The sequence below is a fragment of the Sebastes fasciatus genome, chromosome 4, assembly GCF_043250625.1.
Source record: "Sebastes fasciatus isolate fSebFas1 chromosome 4, fSebFas1.pri, whole genome shotgun sequence".
Taxonomy (NCBI): Eukaryota; Metazoa; Chordata; class Actinopteri; order Perciformes; family Sebastidae; genus Sebastes; species Sebastes fasciatus.
The window spans coordinates 4,798,455-4,823,100 of record NC_133798.1 but is presented as its reverse complement, the minus strand read 5'-3'; the positions used below and the strand labels follow the sequence as shown (position 1 = coordinate 4,823,100).

At 41.1% G+C, this 24,646-nt stretch overlaps 1 protein-coding gene across 2 annotated transcripts in view; it reads right to left on the bottom strand.

Annotated features, from left to right (window-relative positions):
* The window catches only part of pard6a (par-6 family cell polarity regulator alpha), a 37,199-nt gene extending 16,411 nt beyond the window's left edge, over nucleotides 1-20,788 (bottom strand). Inside the window, exons 1-3 of one of the 2 annotated variants that reach the window (XM_074631566.1) lie at nucleotides 20,365-20,788; nucleotides 20,124-20,236; nucleotides 10,034-10,256 (exon numbers count right to left, since the gene is read on the bottom strand). In XM_074631566.1, coding sequence (XP_074487667.1) covers nucleotides 10,034-10,256; nucleotides 20,124-20,204 — 304 coding nt within the window. In that variant the 5' untranslated portion in view covers nucleotides 20,205-20,236; nucleotides 20,365-20,788. Of the gene's footprint in view, nucleotides 1-10,033; nucleotides 10,257-20,123 lie in introns of both variants that reach the window. The other variant, XM_074631565.1, reaches the window with a different exon arrangement.
* Between the last annotated feature and the right edge of the window lie 3,858 nt (nucleotides 20,789-24,646).

Sequence of the window (24,646 nt, the reverse complement as noted above, 5' to 3'; positions counted from 1 at the left end):
CTGAATCCAGTACAGGTCTACAATGGGCGGGTGTACAATGGAAAGAGACAGAGAGGGCACGACATGAGACAAAGAACACACTTCACGCTGAGAGGGTGGAGTATTAACCCCTACTGTACCACCGACTCACAACAACTGCAAAATACAATAGAACGCTTCCGTTCAACAGATCAAATTGTATTTTTCTCCACGTTGGTTCACGTACTTCTATAAAGGCCCTTCACTGTGTTTCATTGTGCTACAGTACAGTTTAACAGTTAAACAGGTAACACATTAAAGGTGCCGTGTGTAGGATTTGGTGGCAACCCCTCTGCTCACTCCTCCCTTTGCAAGACTATATTATTATTATATTACTATTATTATTATACACTAAAGAAAACGTAAATATCAATATTATATTCAATTTCTGCTAATAGATCCCCCGAAATGCTACACACTGTTCCTTTAAGCAAATGTAGATCTTAAAATGCCATTTGATTGTGATTTTAAACCAAGCCATCCCAAACCATGACTATAGAAAGGGTAAAGGATGTACAGTACTGTGTGCCATTTAATCATTAACCCACCGTTCTTCTACACAAATCACAAGCTTAAACATACTGATGAAGCCTGTGGTACCTTACTGTACTCAACTTGTTGTACTGTACTCTTGAGTGTTTCATCAATAAACAAGCCACATAAGAGTTCTCATTTGTAGCTTGACTGTGAAGTTAATTAAGAACAAAGTGGTGTCAAAGACAAAATTATTTCAATGATTCGGGTCCTTAAACAACATTATCTTGTTACTGTAAACTGAATTACAATTCTTCTGCTGCTATGGCACTGAAAGTTTGGCAGGTTGGATTCGAGCATGGCACCTGACAAGTGTGTGTGTGTGTGTGTGTGTGTGTGTGTGTTATGGGCGTTAGGCAAGTGAGTCCACTGAACATGAAAATGCTGCTGTCACGGCTACAGACAATACCGCATTAATCAATTCAAAATCCATCTTTAACATTGATTGTGATTTGGTATGGTACTTTTACCTATAGAAGCATTTTCTACTATATCTACATTAGTGCTGTCTGATTAATCACATTTTCATCATCATCGCGATATGAACATGCACGATAAACACGTCACAAAAGACTATACGTGAAATGCAATAAATAAGAAAGATCTTTATATTTAGGGATGGTTACCGAAACCAGTTATTAAAGTAGTAGTAGTATTTATTATCACGCTGAAGCCCCTCCCAGCTCTGTGACTGGGCTTTGGAGCTCTACACACACACACACACACACACACACACACACACACAGCAAAGTCGGAAAACAGCTGATCAGAGAGGCCACGGTGAAGTCGAGTTGACGACAACTTGTTACTTCAGTTCAACAAGCATAAACATGATGTAACTGTTAAACATGTAGAAAAGCAATATTTCAGTCTGCTCTGTCCGCAGTCTGTCAACCACCGCCGCTATGTTTACACAAGCACAGCACGCTAGCTCGGCGTATAGCAAATTGTAAACAAGTGTAAGTTATTTTATTGATTTCTGAATGACTTTAGTTCCCTCTAGTAAGCAGTGATCCAGTGTACGTGTCCGGGGAGTTTATTGTGAAGGGTGGAACGGAAGCGGTGAAGCGGTGAAGCGGTGATGCGCAGTTGTTGACAAGTTTGGAGCAATAAAGTTGTTGCTGTCTTGGTGCAGACTACGGAGCCTCCGTGTTATTATTTCATTACCTTCATAAAGTATAGGTGCAATGTAGGGATGTCACGAGAACCGATACTTCGGTACCAAGTCGATGCCAAAATTCTAAAAACGTGACGGTACTCGTTTTCTACAGTACTGAAGGTACCATACGATGCCTGCAGGGTCCGAAATTAACAGCTGCCAATCGCCAACTGTGGCTGCTTCTGTCCTCTGCTCTCTGTGTCGGAGTTTACACACACACACAACAGCGCCATGCAGCAACAGCTCCAGAGATGCAGAGATCCTTTATGTTCGAGAAGAGGATTCACTCATGGGGTAAAAAACTGAACTGAGCAAACTGAATTTCTATCTTTTGTTACTTATTGCTAAAATCTCTGAAAAGTGGTGTTTTTTTTTATTGAACTCTGGATTCTTTATTTCTGGTGAATGTTTTGGGGATTTGCATTTGATTATCTTACACACGACTCCCCAGATCCACTTGGTTTGAACCAATCCGACAGCATCAAATCAAGTTTCAGTAGAAAACCATGAAGAACTAACGTTACATTACTGAGCACCAGTTGGATCCAGTTACTCTGCTGTTAAAATGACGTCACACATTGACTTTGCTCGGCCGTCCTCCCATATACAGTATTAACGGCCACCCTAGTATGTTTGTCGACCTTTTTAGCACTTTAACTAGTTGACTAGTAGCGGCAGAATGCTGCCGGGTAGCGAATGGAGAGCTCTGCTCTGCTGGTGCAGCCTCGGGCTTCACTGTCTCTGCTGTCCGGGCTGGACGGAGCAACGGCGGAGCCGCGGAACTACGATGCGGCAGCCCGACGTGCTGCTGCACTCTGCTCACCCAGGACTGGATGGGGGACGGACTGCTGCACGGGCTGCACGGCATGGAGGATGTTCCCACTGTAATGTAGGCTTTCTGGGTGCTGCCATGTCACCCCTCGTTGGACTGACAGGCATCATCAACAAGCACAAGAGATACACATCAGATACAGATGAACATCGGCCCCTGCCATGACATGTGCCGATAGGCTGATGGCAGTGAACAAGGTGAATATCGGCCAATACGGATGTTTGGCCGATAAATCGGTGCATCCCTGCTTTAGTTGGATGTATTGTACTTACAACCATGATTATTCCCCCCACATTTCACGAACAGTGAAGTTTAGTAACTAACTAAAGTAGAATTTCTCTTATCTTTGTATCAGTTCCTCCACTACATCTCCTCTTCTTCCCTGCTTTTCCATTCAGAGCAATGTGCATAATCTGTGCCAGCAGTGCCAAAGCACCACAAACAACATTTACTGTCTTCCTTATGTCACAAGTCCTACTGTATCAATTCATTCCAATTGGACTCGTTTCATCTCATTAGATGAATTACTGTGATGGCAGAGTACCAAGAGAGAAGGCAGAGAAAAATCAGCTGCAGACAGAAAACCTCTCTCTGATTCTCTCCGTCTTTCTCTCTCTCCTTCCCTCCATCCCTGCATCTCGCTGCTTCGGCATAAATATTTGATTTCCTCCTCCTCCTCTCATCATGTCGTACACAGATATTTTCAGCCGTCTACAGCCGGGCTCTCCATCTACAACTTAGAGATTTAAGTCACACGACTCACAGCTGGAACATTATAGAAATACATTCCTACACATTTATAGACACAAGCGTGTCGGCTCAGTCTCTGTGTTTATTTGCGTATGTCTGCGTGTGGTGTTATTTCTGGAAAGTCATTTCTGTGGCACCCTCTGGCAGGAAGAAGACAACACCCCCCCCCCCACCTTCATCCCTTTCTCTTTTTTTTCCTTCTCTCCCTCCACCTGCTCTTTTTCTCGCTCCAATTTCTCTTTCTCAATCTTTCATTTCCTTCACACACAAACACTAACACACACACACACACACACACACACACACACACACACACACACACACACACACACACACACACACACACACCAAGCTTCGGGGTACAGGTATTGCAGCTTCTCTTTTATCAGCATCACAAAGCTCATAGTCGGTATCTTTCCCCAACAGGATGCAACATTAATCTGCCATTGGCTCACCTGCTGAGAAATGTACTGACTAAAAATACTTCAGCAGATTAATCATTATGTCATGGATTATTTCAGCAAACAGTACTGCATTAGTTAGGCATATGCAGATTTAGCTTTCATTCATCAAGCCATTTTTTTCAGTCAATCAGTAGGAAATTTTCTATGCACCGATCTAATACTGATATTGGATAATAATAATAATAATAATAATATTAATAATAATAATAAAAATGTACTTTATTTGTCCCCTTTGGGGGAATTCCTTGGGTTTTTATTCTGTTGTTACTTTTTCTTGATTGACACACACACACACACACACACACACACACACACACACACACACACACACACACACACACACAAGCGTATGAGAGATGTCAGAATGATGGGTCCGCCCCTAGCAGTTACTATAGGGGTTTGATGCTTTGCTCAATGGCACCTCGGCAGTGCCCAGGAGGTGAACTGGCATCTCTCCAGCTACCAGTCCACACTCCGTACCTAGTCCGTATGGGAGTTGAACTGACCCGAAGACTTGAGCCGATTCCCAAGCCAAGTCCCATCGGACTGAGCTACTGACGCCCTATTGAGCCAGTACTGACTCATTCAGCTGATATATAGCTATAGCAATTCAATTCTATGGTTACGTCTGATTGCACATACTACGTCATGTGTCAGCAGCAGCACGCCGGTAGACCGCATAGCTGAGGGAGCTAACAACAAACATGTATTTCACACCTGCTACTTACTACTGAGTTTGTGACTTAATTGTGATTTCATGTTTACATTTTGTTGTCATTTTATGAAGTTGTATTGTTTTATATTGGAATTTTAATTCCTGTTCAATTTTTCACCAATTAGTTGCAGCATTAGAAAGGTTTACGCTTGAATTGTAATACCTGTTAATTCTGATGAATATACATCAAACACTGGTATCGAATCGGTACTCAGTATCAGCCAATAACCAAAAACCCTGGTATCAGTATCTGGACTGAAAAAGTCAGATTGGTGCATCCCTAAAAGTTGCATCAATATAATATAATATAATATAAATATAAATATATATATATATAAATATAAATATAAATATAAATATATATATATATATATATATATATGGCTGTGGTTCTGGATATTTGTGCCATGCATTTCTACCTGCAAAACCACCACTGTAGTACTCCTGCTGGACTGTTACCATGGTTACAGCTGTGATGATAAAACAGAATTGTTACCAGTTACTTCCAATGTAGTACTTCTACAGCGGTAGCCATGATACCAGTTCTGCAAGAGTAGGCCTACTACAGCTGTAATATTTATATGGGACCGTTAGCACAACATTTGTGCCATGCAAAACTACCACTGTAGTACTCCTGCTGAACTGTTACCATGGCTACCACTGTAATACTAATGCAGGATGAGACTGTTACCCCGGACTACCACTGCAGTACTGATGCAGATGGACGTAATTCACATACTGTATTAGACCTCAACCTCCTCCATGTAATCCTTTCAGACCTTTTTACATTATGCACATCGAACCCACACACACACACACACACACACACACACACACACACACACACACACACACACACACACACACACACACACACAATGTGTGGCAGTGAGTGGAGCTGATATGATTGATGAAGTCTTTTAGGGTAAGATAATCCCACTCAGTGGCTAATGGCTTACAACACCAGATGGGTTGCTACCACTCTCTCTCACTCTATCTCAATCTCTCTCTCTCACACACACACACACACACACACACACACACACACACACACACACACACACACACACACACACACGAGTGCAATCAAAGACAACCACCGTAAAGGTCGCAGAGAATGAAGGAAAGTAATGTGAATTCAAGGACGGACAGAGGGAAAGGGGCACACGTAGAAAGAGGGGCAATATGCTATTTGTGCTCAAAATGAACCCACTGAACTAGCTTGACAAAGACGCACAGATAATGATGTTCTGAAGCAGTCAGGAAGCTTTTACAAGCTCATAGAGCTACACATACACTTTACAGTATGAAGTCCTAATAATAATATAACACAGACACTATATTTTGCAAAGACTTCTATGAATAATTTAAGGTGGTAGAGAGAAGTCGGTCATTGCTACGAGCCGTCCGGTCCTTGTACAACCAAAGTGAGAGCTGTGTCCGTATACTTGGCAAAAGTCAAACATGTTTCCGGTGGGTGTTGGCGTCTGCCAGCGTTGTCCCTTGTCACAGACTCTGTTTGTGATTTTCATGTACAGGATATCGAGTCACAGCTGGGGGGAGTGTCCGGTTTGGGGACATCAGAATTGCGTCTCTGCTCTTTGCAGATGATGTGGTTCTGTTGGCTCCATCAGACCGTGACCTCCGGCGCGCACCGGGGCGGTTTGCAGCCGCGTGTGAGGCGGTCGGGATGAGAGTCAGTTGGGAGTGATTCGCTGCCCCGAGCCTAGTAGTTCAAGTATCTCTGGGTCTTGTTCACAAGCGAGGGTAGATGGATAGGCAGTTCAGTGCGGTATCAACAGTTATGTGGGCGCTGTAGCGGACCGTTGCGGTTCAGGGGGAGCCGAGACAGGAGGGAAAGCTCTCGATTTACCCGTCCATCTACGTTCCGACCCTAACTTATGTTCGTGAGCTTTGGGTAGTGACCGAGTAGAGCCGCTGCTCCTTCGTGTCGAAAGGGGCCAGCTGAGGTGGTTCGAGCATCTGATCAGGATCCTCCTGGACGCCTCCTTTTGGAGGTTTTCCGGGCATGTCCAACTGGTAAGAGCCCCCGGGGTAGACCCAGAACACGCTGGAGAGATTATATATCTCCTCTGGCCTTCCCCAGGAAGAGCTGGAAAATGTTGCCCCATGCTGCCCCCTCGACCCGATCCCCCCCCCATGTAGTCTGACCCTGAAAGACCTAGAGAGAACACCCGGCTGCATGAATTCTATTAGCGGCTTCAGCTGTATGAGTCTCTCCGTTCACGTGGATGTGGTGAACAAACAGGATTACACTTCAGGGATGAAAGATACAAGTGATTGGGTGAGTAGATTTTTAGTTGACTAACTCATGAGCTAATCCTTACTAATGAGGTGCAGGCTCGCTTCAAGCACAATGGGGATTGAATTTCACCATTATTCCTAATGCAACTTGTGTGAGTGTGTGCGTGTAAGATTTGACTGTTTTGGATTTGATGCACTTGTGAAACATTTCTCTATGTTTTGGCTGTGGAGCTCGTTGCATTAAAACGAATGGCCCTTCTGAACAGGATGTTAAAAGAGAAGTGTATACGTTGATTTCCTCTTGTTCTCTCTGTCCTCGGTCTCTTTGTCTGAAACATCTTGCTTCCCCTAGCTCTCCTCCTCTCCTCTCTCCCAGACCACTGAGTTAATCTGATTAAACTAGCAGCTGTCTGCGATTCTGTAGCAACAATAGCAGCCTGCTAAGCAGCAGATTAGCATCATTACATCATGAATTATGCAAGCTACAGACACACAGCAAGAGAAGCTGGGAGACGACAATGTGTCGGTATATCATATCAGTATATCATACAATAATCAGTCAAATAATATGTGATGGAAGGAACCATGAGTAGAAGATAGGGAGAGAAGTTTATTTGTTTTATCCGGGCCAAAAGAAACGTCTTCATTGGTGATTCTGCTAGATATGAATTATTTTTCAACTCACAGTATTTCTGAGTGGTAAGTCATAGGGCCAGCTAACATAATTATTTGCCCAGACTAGAAGTGTCAGGATTCTCCAAATCCATAATTTAGCCCTGACAGCTATGCCATTGTTAGACTAGGGAGTCTTGATTCGTACAGGTCAACAGATCATTGGTTTTATGTCCTTTCAAAATTCTTCTTTAAAAAGATGGGTTGGGCATGGTATCAAGTGTGATATTTTTTGGAATGTACCACACTAAGGCCATATGGTCAAATTTAAATAATTCATTTTAAGGCTGTCAATCGAATAAAATATCCAATCGTGGTTAATCGCATCATCATTCATAGTTGAACGCAATCAATCAAAAAATGTATCGCACAATTTTTATCAGTTCAAAAAGAACCTTAAAGGGAAATTCGTCAAGTATTTAATACTACTATCAACATGGGAGTGGGCAAATATGCTGCTTTATGCAAATGTATGTATATATTTATTATTAGAAATCAGTTAAAGGTCCCATATTGTGAAAAGTGACATTTTCATGGCTTTTATATTATAAAGGAGGTTTAAGTTCTATATAAATACTGTGAAAGTATCGCAACGCTTAATCCACAGAGAAATACACACAGTCCGTATTCAGAAACTGAGCTTTTGAAACAAGCCGTCAGGATTTCTGTCGATTTGTGATGTCACAAATCTACAATATTTAGACCATTTCAAAGTTTTAAACGTAAAAATTCGAAATGGGTCCCAGTTTATTTCCTGTTGCAGTGTATGTGAATGACATCAGCTGACAGGAAGTAAACATGGACCCAAGCTGTTGCCTAGCAACGCAATTCTGTTGCAATTCCATTGAAATGTACTAAAACGGAACGTTTCAGACAGAGGGTAAATGCAGTATATTCAAGCAGACAATATGGGCAAAATAAAAGGTTTTTCAAACATTAAAGTATGTAAACATGTTCTAGTAGAAACCAAAAATACAAATATGAACCTGAAAATGAGCATCATATGTCCCCTTTAACAACACAAAACAAAGACATGACAGATGGCTGTCAAGAATGAGCTGCCAAGCTCAATTCTTAAGGCACCGTGTTTTAAGCCAACAAGTCCTAAATGTTCTCAGAGTAATAGAAAGTTTCAACATCTACAGTTCTGTGTCAACTGAGCAAACTCCATCTGCTGATGAAGGCTGTGTAATAAGCCAGTGAGTGGACCTTTTGTTGATATTTGACAGACTCAACAAACCGATCCGCGAGGCCGGTGACGTTGTCCTGGTGGAGCTGGACTCTCTGACGGCGGTGTCGGAGAGGAGGACGCCGTCCAAGCTACGTGTCATCTCGGACAATGTCTCCCACCCACTCCATGATGTGCTGATAAGGCACGGGAGTACATTCAGTACCAGACTCATTCCACCGAGATGCACTGCAGAGCGCCACAGGAAGTAATTCCTGACCGTGGCCATCAACCATTTCAACTCCTCCCTCAGAGTGTCACACACTGAGACAATAGACCGGACCTCGACTTATTTCATCCGTCAGCAGCTACAACTTCGTCATTTCTTATTATTTGTACTTACAATACTGACTTAAGTGTACAATATTTTTTGCAATAATTCAACTGTGCAATACTCTAGCATAAATACTGCACTTATACTGTACATTTCATGAAATATTCGTATCTAATTCTTATTTATACTATTCTTTCATTTATATTTAACACACTTAATAGATCCCACTTCTCAGCATTTCTTTTAATTTTCTATTTACTTATTTACACTGTGTTCATATATTGTATTTGTTTCATGCACATATTTGTATATATTTCTTATAGATCTCATTTCTTAATGTATTTACATTTCTCTACATACAATGTGTTATATATTATAGTATTATGTAAATAATTTATATTTGACATACTTCTTTATTTCTATTTTTCTTATATTCATTTAAGCTTATATATAAGAGCAACTGTAATGTCCCTATTTCCCCCCGGGGATCAATAAAGTGTTTATGATTCTGATTCTGAACTGCTGTTTCCAAGGTTAAGAATTAATTTTATAAAGCCTGACAGAATAAGGATTTACCCCTCCGACTGTGTTCTCCAATACTAGATATGGTCTCTATTCCATCTCTCTTTGTCTTCCTAGACAGCAGCGTCTAATGAAGTAGACATGGGATGTCCCAGAAAGAAAAAAAATCACACAACACAGCGTACCCAGAGGGAAAACTGCATGAAAACAAGAAAAAAAACAGGCAAGCAGACAATCATCAGGTGGCGTTGTGTATAAAGAATAAAACATGTTTGATGTGGAGAACAAGGATGTACCCTGCAGCTGTGCACAGCCCCTGGCTCTCTCTCACACACACACACACACACACACACACACACACACACACACACACACACACACACACACACACACACACACACACACACACACACACACACCAGCAGACAATGCTTGAAAGCAAAGAGGGACAGCCAACAGGTAGAGCAGCGTAGCATCGAGAAAGTCTATTTTCATCCCAAGCTGTTCTAGTTCCATTGAGTAGTTAAGAGGAAGAGGTGCGGGGGTTATGGTACATTGTTCTCCTCATTGCATCCCTCGGTCCGTTCCCAATCGTCTTACCTTTCTTGCTTATGATAATGCGGAGCAGCGGATTGGCTGATGACACAGCTTTGTGGAAGTTGTCATCGTTGTTGATCGGAAGGAGGTCTCCGTGGACGTCGGCGTATCCCAGCAGCACGTCCACGCCAGGGATGCGATGGATGGTTTGGAGGAGGCGGTAGAACTCCTGGAAGCCACCCGGTCCGTTCCTCTTTAGAGCGAAGCGTCGGTATTCTGCCTCAAACTGAAGAAGACAATGAAACACAGACGTCAAGTGGTGCTTCCCCTCAGATGTTTCTCAGTTTAGGACGGCACGGGATCAACTTGTAATTGAATACACTGACAGCTGAGACAAACTAGATTACTATCACTGTTTACAGTTTATCATTTAAACATAATATTCGAAATGTGCGTCTGGCGGCTGCCACTACTAACATCAAAGACATACGATCATAGAACGCTGCAGTAATATCATGTGTCAGTTTTATCATGTATCCTGGCTCAGAGCAGCATTCTGTGAGCAGAAAGACAACGCTCACATGTTTACTGTGATACACCTGCTTTCAGGCTCCGTCTCACGCTACCCAAACACACCTCACGCCAAATAAGAGGAAGCCACAAAGCCACTCCTTGATGAGGTATGTAGCTTTAGGTTTAAAGGGTCAGTTTATTTCATCTGTGATGGTATCCATCCTGCAGATTTCATTATTATGATTTAATTTGTCTATCTGTCTTCTGATTTCTTCCTCCTCCCCAACATAATAGAGGTGAATAGAAGTATTCAATTTGTACTGCTCACAGTATTGAAAAAGCATTTTAAAAATTCAACAGCAACATCTCTTTCTAGAGTCAGTGCCAAATACAATACAAGGCAAATGGATAATCCGCAGGCTGCACTGTCTATTTTTATGGGGACTATTTTCTACTGAAGAAATAATCCCTATGAAAACTGTCTGAAGAAATCTCAGAGAGGGATATAAAGGATATCTAAAACCTGGAATAATAAACTGGTCCAATCCCAGTGATCTCTGGTCCACAAGTGTCCTCAAGCAAGGCACTGAACCTCAAACCACAGCATGTATGCGTAGGGAAAAAGAAGTTGCTTTAGACAAAAGTGTCTGCCAAATATACATGTTGTAATAATGAAATAGCTTTCACCAATATTCAGTATTTATCTGGAGTCCCCTTCAGAGCCTTGGTATCTTTACTATCAAGCTAAAGTTATCAGATCCCATCCCTTGGTACTCCAGCCAAAATGTTAACTCATAAGGTCAAAAACAAAAAAAACATCTCATATTGGAAAACAGGGCTGCAACATTATCGATTCATCTGCAGGTTATATTAATCATTTTATCTATAAAATGTCAGAAAATAGTGAAAAAAGCCTGATAAAATTGCCCACAGCCCAGGTCATGTTTTCAGATAGCTTGTTTTATCTGGCCAACAGTCCAAAACCCAAATGTATTCAGTTTACTATCATACTGTATATACGACAAAGAGATGCATCAAATCCTGACATTAGCAAAGCTTGAACCATTGATTGTTTGGCATTTTTATTAATCGATTATCAAAATAGTTGACGATTATTGTTTTCTTTTTTCGGTGCAGCTCTATTTAGAAAGTTATAACAGTTTGACTGTGAATGCTTGTGTGCAAGGGACTGTTAGGAAACAGTGATGGACAGTCAACTGTGAGGGTCTACATAGACTCCACCAGGTGAACTCTCTGGTTAGTCTCCCCTCTCTGGTTGAACATGTGCTACTCCATGAAACCACCTGGTGCGTTACTGGGCTGGATTGAAACCCTGCTGACTTCCAGGCCTCCAGGGGCACGTGGTTGCACAATTCTTTACAACAACATTCTGAGAGAACACTGATGATAAATCACGCACAAAGTGGTCCTAAAATAACTTTACAATTAAAGTCAATAAAATACCAAACAACAAATTTCCAATACAGTAAAATACAACTTTCCACAATCAAATACATAGTTTAGATCCAAATGATCAAAGTCTGTCTCATAGACAGTTACTTTACAGGTGAGTAGGGCAGGGTATTTTCAATGGTATTGACGATAACCTACCTGAATACTTTTTTTCAATGCCTTTTCATTACTTTGAGAAACATGATGTTAAATGCTGTCCAGCCCAAATTTGTCAAAATTTAGATTTAAATCAGAAACTACCAGATCAAAGAAAACGCAAGTATCTGGTCTAGGGATGGAACAGTTCAGGTAAAACATCCGACCCGTTCGGTTCGCTTCTAGTCACGTTCCGGGGCCGTGTATGAATTGTTCGGTTCATTTGAAGTAGGTTATGAGGCACAATCTGTGCTTTGTTTCATGTAGAGTTTGGCTCCCATTTATTGTCACACTACAAATGGGGAACAGCCTCAAAGTTTTCAGTCAAATGGGCATGCGCAGAATAAATAAAAAACTTCAAATAAAGTTATCGAGGAGGAAAAAACACGAGTGGACACGATAAAGTACAGTTAGAGGATCCACCAGCATCGTTACGCTCTGCTGTATGGGAGCATTACGGATTTGGTGTTACTTATGACAATGACGGAACGAAAGTGGTGGATAAAACAGCGACTGTGTGTGAGCACTGTGGAACACATCTGGCTTATGCTAGCGGCAATACTACAAATATGATGAACCATTTACAAAGACATCACCCCGGTGTGGCCGTCGATGGCGCAAGGAGGAGAGAGTCAGGTAGAAAAGAGCAGCTCCTTCTCCACCTGCAGCAATTGAACAGCATGCAGATTCAGACAGAGCAAAAATCACAACTAAAGCATTGGGGAGGTTTATAGTGAAATATATGCAGCCTTATACAGTCGTGGAGGACGCTGGATTTCAGCATATGATTAACGCAACGTTACTTGAGCCGCGCTATACACTTAGGCAACACAGTAATTCCCGAACAGACACAGTGACACAGAAATCCAACCGTATTCCTTTCCAAATACTGCACTTTTTGAGTGGAAAAACTAATCTTTCAATTAAGAGCTGATAATCAGGGAATGGAGACATGTTATACTGTTCTTTTTTTGTTTTGTTCTGGTTGAGCTTATGCTTCAATTTATGTTGATGGCCTTAGTCTATAATTACATCATATTTATACGAAAATAACAAAGCTGCATTTTTTGTTTGCACTAATTACTGTAGAAGACCAAAGATTTGTCATTGAAGAAGTGTTTATGTTCTTTATATAAGACATACTTTTGTTAAAGGGGTGATATTATGCTCATTTTCAGGTTCATACTTGTATTTAATGTTTCTAATAGAACATGTTTACATGCTGTAATGTTAAAAAAAACATGTTATTTTAAAGTTAGGCCAGACTCGAATATATCATAGATGTGTATCCTGAGGCCAAGCCACTGTGCTTGTCATCAGGTTCAGTCAAAGGCACTTGCAGTAAATCAAGGAACTGACTTACACAGTTACATTTGGAGGAGAACGTTCTGCTTAGTTAAATCAAAAATACCCTTGCTGGGCACCTACAGTAAGGGGTGGGTGGAGGCAGCTGTAGCAGCAGTTTTGGCAACAAGGTGTCAGCAGAGTAATAGTGAGAAGTGTCAAGTTCAAATGGCTATATGCTCTACACCTGTATAAATATGATTGGATGTTAGTAGTCAGCTGATGAATGAGCCACTGATGGTGAAGCATTACTGTAACTGAAACAGCTGATGCTAACCAGCTAAAGCAAGAATGACTTCCATGCTCTGCGTGAGCTAATGCAATGCTATGTTTAAAAAGACCAGCTTTCCAGCTGCATGCCAGCTGTGCAGCCAGCAGTAGACTATCAGATGTAGTAAATTATATAAAGCTAGCAAAACTCAGGTATTTTCTTTGTTTGAAAATATAATTAGTAATGCAATGCAATGCAATTTTCTTGGCCGATTCCGATTTGTTTAAGTCTGACCTGCCAATTCATTTTCCTTTATAAGAACTATAATTGACAGTAAGGTTCCAGACTAACCTTTTTTTTTTTAAATAAAAAAATTAAATAAAAAAAATATCCTTTTACTTTGCTATTGTCATCTATAGTGGTTATTTGCATAAAAACACACAATTCAAATGATTAGGAAATAAATGGTTGTATTTTTATTCAAATATTTGCTTTGATTAAAATAAATCTTGGTATTAGTAGTTTTAATTATGTATTATAAGCTGCTTAAAGCTAGTGTTAGGAAGTTAAACAGGTCATATTTCTCTCTCTAATATCTATTTTATATTGCTGTGAAAACATCTCCTTCACACAACTGGATTTATTCAAGTTCCTCATCAAATACTACATTTTACAATATTACCTTTGAACGCATCATGATAGCGTTATAATTTACCTTCACCCAATACTCATTTTATGCCAACCGATCGGTGCATCTTTACTCTTAATCCTGGACCACTGGCTGTGCTCGAGTGGATAGCTTTCTGTATGGGCACTAGTCAGCTTTCTTTAATGTTTGTGGGCCGCAGCAGCAGCTTTGGGGTTTATATTGTTTAAACATCTAAGTGTAGTCGGCCTCAGCGATGCTTTATTCTGCTGTTAATTCCATTAGAATTGTTAGGATATCTGATTATGTAGCTTAACAATACTTATGCCACACTTTCACCAAAGCTTAAATTCATGTTCATGCGCACATCACAAATGTTTGCATATTGTATGTTAATAGTCAGTACAGGTATCCACCTTATGCCAGTTTCAGACCACACGATATCAGCAGGATAATAGCCCGACGGACGTAAGGGTGTCTGGGACGAGTGTAGTGTATCAGAGTAGATGGCAACCAACGGCGCATCTGGGCCGTCTTACGACGCCAAACATGGCAAAGTGAAAGAAAGAGGAATGCTGTTTTGGTGCTGCAGGTGAAACTGTGAAACAGAGGAAAGGTCAGGGTTGTTTTTTCCTTTCTTTTAGGCTTTTCCGAACACAAGACAGCCAGTATCATACACACTGCTTCGGATAGCTTGGTTTGTTTACATTCTTGTTCCTAGAAAACATCACGCAGGTTGTGAAAGACAACAAGCAACGATTGGTGGATTGGACCGACGTGTATAGTCATGTCTTTCGGCCAAGTCATGGCTAGAATTTAGGACTCTATAATCACCTAATCTGACACAGTGACCATTTTAATATACAACAAATATTGTGTAACCTGGCATTAGTCGGACCTTTTGAACTGTGGTCAAGCTGAACCTGTTCTCCTGCTCATCTTGGTGAATCTAAAAAGCATCTTTCATCAACAGCTGTTAGCAGGACACACGCTGGTTCGTCCCTTCAGGTGATAAAATGTATCTATTGTTCTCTGGAGCTGGCAGGACAGGTAGTGCCTGTGCGTTCCACATACAGCCTATAATTTACAGGACACTGTGTGCACTCTCAAAGTGTTTCGAAATTCCACATGCCTCATCACATTCTTGTGCACCATGCTCTTTAAAAATAGGTACATAGCCTTCTTTAAGGTATATATTCTGGGCATGTAACTCACACAGCTTTATTCAACTTCTTCGGCCTCAATCACTGAACTCTCTCTGGGCATCAGTCCTCATCCAGAGATGCCTGGATGGTGGGATGCATCAGTCGCAGTAATTGTTTAGTTACTTTTCCTTAAAGTGGAGAGTCAGGCATTGCATTTAGTAATTGTAGTAGAGAGAGGCGTTTGGTGATGTTAGTGCAGAGACATGCTTATAATAGTTTTGACAAGGTGTGATTGTACCACACAAGAAACATGTTGTTTTGGGTGGGGAGCTGCATAACACTAATTAAACCACTGGAAATATTTTAGTCTCCTCAAATGGATTATTATAGGGAAAGGCAGGTTCATTTAATTATGTAAATGGATTAACAGGACTATTGGTTAAACTCACTGTGTTGGTGCGCATTACACAAGTAAATGGAGCCATTATTAATGCTACTGTAGAACAGTAGCAACCTGTGTAATTCAGATTATGATGAAAACGTGTGAATCACTAGTGCGATACGCTGCTGATCAGGCTGGGCGATATGACGATATATATCGTCAAACGATGTAAAAAATGTCTATTGTTTATATGTTTTCTATATCGTTTTGCATCGTGATGTCGAAAAACCAGCGGACGAACTGTGTTACAGCAATGTTTAGGTCATATGAACGACGCTTTATGTTCCTTGCATGTGGGAGCGGAGCTGGAGCAAACAGCTGTTTTGCTTCCACGGAGATAGCACGACATGCAGAACCGTTCTCAGCCCAACCAAAACAAGAAGAGCTTCTAAGAAAGTCAGACAAGGACCAGAAAACCATCTTCTGCAAAGTTTGCCACACGCCGATCCCGACTACAGGTATATTTGGAGAGCAGCCTATCCGTTATCCTCAACCAGCAGGATGTGCCTTTTTTCTTCTTCTTCACCTTTAAATGGACTACAGACTACGGTACACAGGAATGTGTTAACAGTGTTTTGTTTGTGGTCACTTATGTAGGAACAGTATCTCCATTGTACGACATCGGTCAGCGGTTAACGGATAAATAAAGTAATCTATGGAGAGAAGCTGTGCACACCCCCAGATAACACAAGTAATAATTAAATGTATAACACACTGCATGTCCGTTATTTGAACATTGCAATGACACCAAATGTAAACAAAGTAGGTCAAAAAAGAGCACGAAAAACCATTGTCTACAGCTAACCTCGGCTATTATCACCAATGATATAATAATCTGTGAGGCTATTGAGGCTTTACATGCAGTTGATTCAGATCAAGATGTGTATTTATACACTGTTAATTATTAAATCATTAATGACAGGTGGCCTTAAAGTCTGTCCTATGCATTTATCAGCTGTTTTTGATTCATATGACATTTGCTGTCTCCTTTGTTTAGATAAGATATAGGCTAGGACTGTATTTATCTATTTATTTCTATATAATAAAAATGATCTGTTCGTTTTGCACTAAAGTTCTTAGTAAAATGAGAAAATACTTTGTACTTTTCATTTGTCAAGTATTCAATTCACACAGGAGTCTACAAAAGTAGGTTTTACCATGTGGTTATTTCATATAGGATTTTTATTGAATTACAAGAAAACATGCTATATTGTGATATATATTGTTATCAAGATATAAAATCCTATCCTAACCTATATCGGGATAGATGATTTTTATTAACAATGTTGCACAGCAACCTCAAGCTGTAAAAACACACACACACACACATTCTTCACCCTGCTTTTGTCCCCTTGTTTTGTTTTTGTTCTTTATTTGTTTTTCTCTGTATCATATCTTTTTTTTTTTTTAATGTGTCCCTGCACATGTCTTCAGTTTTGTAATCACTTTATAATACAATATTATTATTTGTTTTTGTCCAAATAATGAGACTATTTAACAGCGTAACTACGACTGTGTGCTGGAGGAAGGCAGGACCGGCTCTGCCTTCAATCACATCATTTCATCACAAATCAGACTTGACTTCAGTATGAGACTTGACTTGAAAATGGTGGATGGATTCCACTGATCAAACGCTAGAAAAACTGCGCTATAAACTGCTGCCACAGCGAGATGTACTAAGAAAACGATGCTGCGCAAATGTGCCTGATTTCAAAATATTTAATTCAGCCACCTCTCAACTCCACTTGAGAAAAAATATGACACTGTGTTCAACCTTATATAACTACAAATACAGGTATACAATAATTTACTGGCGAGCAAAGATTATGATGACAGTTGTTGGACAGTTAAGTCTGTAACAATATATATATATATATTTCATAATCATGGTCTTCAGCATGATTTCTGAAAATGTACATATTGATTTAGATAAGTATAACAGCTGTATGACAAAGTGAATGCAGACCTTCATTACTTCATTGGCTGAAACTAAACAGTGATCCTTTTGGAAGAGAGCGAGCAGGGCTCAGGAGGCCTTCACAGCCCTACCACCACTTCCAGTTTCAGTATGTATACGGCACGTCAAGAACAATACACTGAGTTAATGTCAATGACAGAGAAATTATCCACTCTTCTTACAAGAAGTTCAGCACAGCACCGCTCTACAAAGCATTCTCACGCAGAACTACAGTCATGCAGGTTGCCTCTTGACAGCCGTATTTGATGTTGACTGTTCTTGCTTATTATACACAGAGCTTACAGGTAAATATAGATTTACATGCTCCTCTGTGTAAGATATTGTTAACAATACAATTGCAGTGCTGCGTAAGTGCCCTAAAGCTAAACAGAACATGAGATGTTTGTTTGATCATTACTATGGGCTTAAATGAGGAGCCTCTTTCATCCTTTATTTGTCACCACAGAAATGACAATTATTAAGCAACACGTAACATTCAGATTCAAATGTTCTAAATGCCTGTAAAGGTTCATCCTAAAAATATAATACCAAGTTTTAGCTCCCCTAACTACACATCCTGCATACTTGCTGACCATACTTATTCTCGATCATCAACAGTAGTGGAAAAGTTATTGAAATGTCCAACTCAAAAGTTAAAGTAGGCCTGCTCGTTGTGGAGAATGCTTCTTCCCACAGCGCTGCATTATTAATGTGATAAGTATGTTAATGCTGTAGCTGCTCCAAGTACTCTTGCTGGCATATAAGTCTTTACAAGGGGGGGGGATGCCTATGCTGTCTCTGATTGAGACTTTATGGGACTCCAAGAAACAGCAATCAATCAATGAAAATACAATTACTAACAGAGACTAGATTCACATAAAGATTCTCAATACTGACTGCATATGATATTTGCCTATAGTGATTTAAGTGTACAATAACTTGATATTCTTTTTTCAATTGTTTTGTGTGGGAATGTATTTGTATGGATGGATGAGTGTTGATGTGTGTATATACACTGTGTGTATACGGACTATGTGTATGTATGTACATACACATAGTCCATATGTATATATCAAGGATCAAGGAAGTTTTTATTGTCATTTCAGACAGGGAACGAAATACAGTACTAATATACAATCATATTTAAAAAGCAATAGAAATCAACTATAACAAATAAAAAAAACGTTATAAATAGTCAAAAATAGTTTTTAAAAAAGTGACTTAAGTGTGAGGGGAGAATGTCCTCAATTGCACTTGCCCAATGCATATATATATATATATATATACATACATACATACATACATACATATGGATTATGTGTATGTGTTTGTATGTTTTTTTCTGTATTATCTATTTATTCATTTTTCTCTCTTATTCTTCTGTTCTGTTTGTACCACTGTTGTACCACTGGGTGTTTAAATACAAAAAAATAAAAATAATATTGAACATTTAGGTTGCAGGTAGCCTATATAAAAAAAACTTGATGTTATATGAAAATTAAAACTCTATTGATGTCAACACAGGTATCTGTCACACTCGAACAACTTGGCTATAACTATGTTCAGAATGTGATGAATGTAGGCGACCTCATTAAGCACAGTCACAGCTGTCAGTCAGGCACGCCGACTTCCTCAATTAGTGGAAAAAATGAGTCTCAATATTCTAATAAAGTAGGTTAATTCAAAACTAGAACTGTAACTGAGTACTGTGTAGTTACAAAGTAAAGTAGGGTATCCTAAACTTCACACTGTGGCCAGCTGGTAAATACTATACAGTAAAGTAGACATATAACACTAACGGGACCGGTAGGTGAATGGACCTGAAGCGACAGACGGAGGTGAACGGTGAGTCGCGGTAGGCTGGCCTGTGACGGCAGAGTCGGTGTTTTGACTCGGAGCTTAAAGACAGAGGAAATGCGGAATTAAACGGAGCGGCGGGTCGGCGGGCAGCCTGCTGACACTGTAGCCGACATTAGACGCACCGAGGCCGGCTGACAGCTGAACCCCTTTAATTAAACGTTATACATATAACATTTAATCCTAAATTAACGATGTCGAACGTTGAAACGTCTGTGTGTCGGTGTGTGTGTGTGTGTTGGAGAGCGAACGGGAGAGACATCACGTAGCCGGTCTAATCACACCGACAGCAGGAGGTTGTATACGTCGGTCGGTGTTGTCAGTGCACCGGAGCAGAGCACAGTAGCAGAAAGCAGACCCGGGTCTTTCTCTCATTACCCCTCTCATGACCAGTCCCACATCCCCCATTATTAGCCCCATCACCACTCACTTTGCTCTTGACCTCCACCACGCTGTCGGTGAGTTTTAACGGCGTCCGGTGCTGCTGCTGCTGCTGCTGCTGTCTTGACATCCTGCTCCCCGGTTGGCTGCTTGGCTGAGGCACTGCGGATAAAAACATCCACCGGAATTATGCTCGTTGTTTTCCTCCTCCGTCCTCGGCTGAACGAAAACAATCATTCACGACATGCAGCAGGCGCAGAGAGGAGAGAGGTCTGAGGCGGTCATGTCACCTGTCTGTCTGTCTGTCTGCTATAGATAGTGCTCTTGTTTTCCTCTATTCGGTTTAAAGAGCAGCCGGGCTCGCTCTCTGTGTTGCTGTCTCGTGCCGTCCTGTGTCAGAGCGCGCGCTGTTATCACCTGCTTACGACACGGACAGATAAAAAAAACAACAACAACACAGCGCTCGCGACAGGTGGAGTCCGGTAAATCCAGTATGAGATGATGTGAGGTACCAACCAGAGTAACCCGTCCTCCTCCTCTAACCTGACGACACCACACCGGAGGACACAGCAGAGGGGCGGGACATGACACCACCACCGATGCTGCTACCGCTGGAGGCTACTTAATACTATGCTCGTTATAGTGACGGTGCCACTACTAGGCTGCTGCCAACATGCTACCATGCTACCCCTCCGTCCTGCTACTGTTTATAGTTGTGTTGCTATTGCTAATGTTGCTTCTAGCAGGGTCATCCTGAGCCGTCACAAGCAACCAACCACATTACTGAACAAAACAGCACACCATTTCTGTTCTCATATTTCCTGTTCACATGGATATATAGGGTAGGACATATTGAAATGTAGTGAAGTACAATACTTGAAAAAATACTTAAAGGACCCATATTATAAAAAAGTGAGATTTTCATGTTTTTTATTAAAAAGCAGGCTTAAGTTCTATATAAATACTGTGAAAGTATCGAAACACTCAATCCACAGGGAAATACACACAGCCCATATTCAGAAACTCTGCATTTGAAACAAGCTGTCAGGATTTCTGTCCAATTGTGATGTCACGAATATACAATATTTATAACCATGACACAATTTTAAATGTAAACATTCTAAATGTGGCCCAGTTTATTCCTGGTTGCAGTGTATGTGAATGTCATCAGCTGACAGGAAGTACACATGGACCCAAGCTGTTGCCTAGCAACACAATTCTGTTACAATTCCGTCAAAAAGCGCTAAAACAGAGCGTTTTAGACAGAGGGTAAATACAGGCATATTCAGGCAGACAGTATGAGGAAAATAAAGTGTTTTTGAACATTACAGCATGTAAACATGTTCTAATAGAAACACAAAATACAAGTAAGAACCTGAAAATGAGCACGATATGGGACCTTTAAAGTGGCAGTAGGCAGTATATTTTTGGCATCATTGGGCAAACATTCCATAATAACTTTTCAGCATATTGTAATTCAATTGTTCTGAGAGAAAACTAGACTTCTGCACCTCCTCATGGCTCTGTTTACAGGCAGAAAATCAAACTTTTTCAGATTCATTCATTTCAGCAGAGAAAAGTTTGTATGGGAGCAAGTCATTTTTTATTTGAAAAAGTATATATTGAAGGGGATCTACTCCCGGCACCACAACAATTTTGAGAATGTGCATTTGACCAGACTTTGACCAATCACAGGTCATTTCAGAGAGAGCGTTCCTATTGAGCGTTCCTATTGGCTATGCTCCGGTTGGTGGGCGGTGCTTGGCATTTCCTCAACAGGTCTCAACATGGCTGCCGGGCAAGTCCCCAGGAAGAGCGCCGGTCGTTGATCCCAATTTCTGTAGTGGCCAAACGGTGGTACTACAACTTCTGTGTCCGTCACGTGATACCATTGGGCCCAAAAATACTTTTTCCCATAGACTTACATTGGGAAAGAGACGTCTGTAACTCAGCGGATAAATTTTTTTTGAGGTGAATCAACTTCCCAGTGCGAACACTCTAATAGCCCTTATTTAAATCATTAGTTCCTAAAAGTTGTAAAATGCACTAATAGCTGAATCCAGAGTTATCTCCCTTCCTCCGTTCATGTGAATGAGACCCAGACCGAGGCTGGAGCGAGGGCTAGGGGGCGGAGTCAGCAAGCCGTGACGACAGGGTCGCGGTTGTGATCCCGTGACCGAGCGGACGCTACTGCGAATGTTCTATGGGCCCAATTGATGCGGAAGACCGACAGAAGATCCAGGTACTTTTCCAGTTGGAAGTCAAGCCATTTTGGCTTCATGCGCCACTGAGCAACTCTCATAGGAATGAACGGGGGCCCGCCTCCAATGCTGTATCCAGTTCTCTTAATACATTCATGCTGCCGGGTCACAAACCTTCTCATTTTACAGTTAAACAGTACACTACAAGATGTTTCTGAAAACATTTGAGAGAGAAGACAGGAGGGAAATAGGCAATACAGTAACATAATATTGATTCAAATTTGATCATCGCTGCCTAGTTTGACCGCTTGGTCGGAGTTTGTGAGTGATTGACAGCCGGCTCAGAGACAGCAGACCTCAGATCAGCTCTGATTGGTTGTTTTCCCCAGTCTGTGAAATCTTACAGATGCCATTAGGAGCACCGGAGGACACAGAGGAACGTGTCTTTTTTCAGATTATATTATATTATTATTTTCAGGATATAGTGACCGTTTTATAAAAATAACTTTTTTTAATAATATTTGCTCCATTTCTACCCACTGCTGCTTAAAGTAAAAGTGAAATTACTGACAACACACAAAAAAACCCATCTTTGTTACAATAACAAGAGTAAATGTAGTTTGTGGCTTCTACCGCTGCTGTTTACAGTATGAAGTAGCAACAACTTCTTGAAATAACTTTAACAAATATGCAACTTACTCAAAGACTTCATTTCATTAGCTCACATCAAAATCCATAAATTCACCTGTTCCGCATGTCTGACTCGCACTGTGTACCTGTCTGGTGTGTGTGTGTGTGTGTCACTTCCACTGCCCCTCATTGTGGTACTTAATCCTGTAACACAGTTCAGATACTGTATTTAGAGAATGGAAACCACAGTTGTCAAACACACTATGAGCCTTTTTGTAGCCTGCATCTTACAGCACTTCAGCAGTTGGTTTCAGGTGCTGGTGGTCACTTGAGCAGGACAAGAATAGTGAAGCAGTTCAAGTGCACATGCACTATTAGCATTATGGTTCTCTACTATAGCCATTATGTACATGGATCCTCCTGACACCATTTTCTTTGTGCAGTGCTCCACCTCCTGTGATGCTGCTGACTCCTCTGGCTTCTGAGCTGCTTGCTCTTTGACCTTTCCCCTGACCCTTCCCCAGCTACCTGACAACCTCAACTTAATGACGCTTGGTTTTTTTTGGTCTTCTCAGAGAGCTATTGCTGGGTTGAAAGATCTTTCACAGTTGGGACAATATTTAATATTTGACTATGCAAATAAACTTGTCTTGTACTGCAGTGCATTGTGGTAGTAGAGCAGCCCAGTGCACTTAAAGTGGCAGTTGGCAGTATATCTTTGGCATCATTGGGCAAGAATTCCATAATAACCTTTCAGCATATTGTAATTCAAGTGTTCTGAGAGAAAACTAGACTTCTGCACCTCCTCATGGCTCTGTTTACAGGCTTTAAAAAAGCCAGGAGACTTTGACCAATCACAGGTCATTTCAGAGAGAGCGTTCCTATTGGCTGTGCTCCGGTCATGTGACCGGAACTTGGCGTTACTTTACCAGATTTCACAATGGCGGCCGCATCGCAAACGTTCTCATTTTACAGCTAAACCATGCACTACAAGATGATTCTGAAAACATTCGAGGAGAGAAATAGACATTAACGTAACAGAATATTGATTCATATTTGATCAGTGCTGCCTAGTTTGACCGTTTGGTCGGAGTTCGCGAGTGATTGACAGCCGGCTCTCATAGACAGCAGACGGACAGCAGACCTAAGATCAGCTCGGCAAGGAATTTAGCCTCTATGTCTGTGTTTTGTGCAAATTTATTGACCAAATCCCAAGGATTGTCTCCAGATATGACTGCAACAAAACATCTGCCTCACTTCCTGGGTGCTGTTTTTGACAACTACCAACAGAAATAAACATCATTCCCACAGCAGCCTTTACAGTTCACAGAAGTAAACCAAGGAATCCGGTTGGAGTCGGACCCCGCTGGGGAGTGAATGGAGAGAGATCCGCTGCTTGCAGCTCGGGGCCTCACCGTCAGCTGTCCGGGCTGGATCCAAAGCGGAGCTACGGAGACGTGCAGTGCGCTCACTCGGGACAGGAACCCGGTGTGGGCAAGGGACTGCTGTACGCACAGTTACAGACAGGCTAGTGACACATTAAAAAACACTCCTGAGGCTGCAGTGATTGCTTTTAAGAAATCTCATAAGCCATTGTTCTACTGCTTAGTTTTTTTGTTTTACATATTAAAGTAGACATAAGTAACCAAGGCAACTAGTGTAATACTAATAATAATGATACTTTTATAGCACTTGTCAAACTTAAGTGTTCTTTCCAGATTAAAAGATTTCCAGAGTAAAA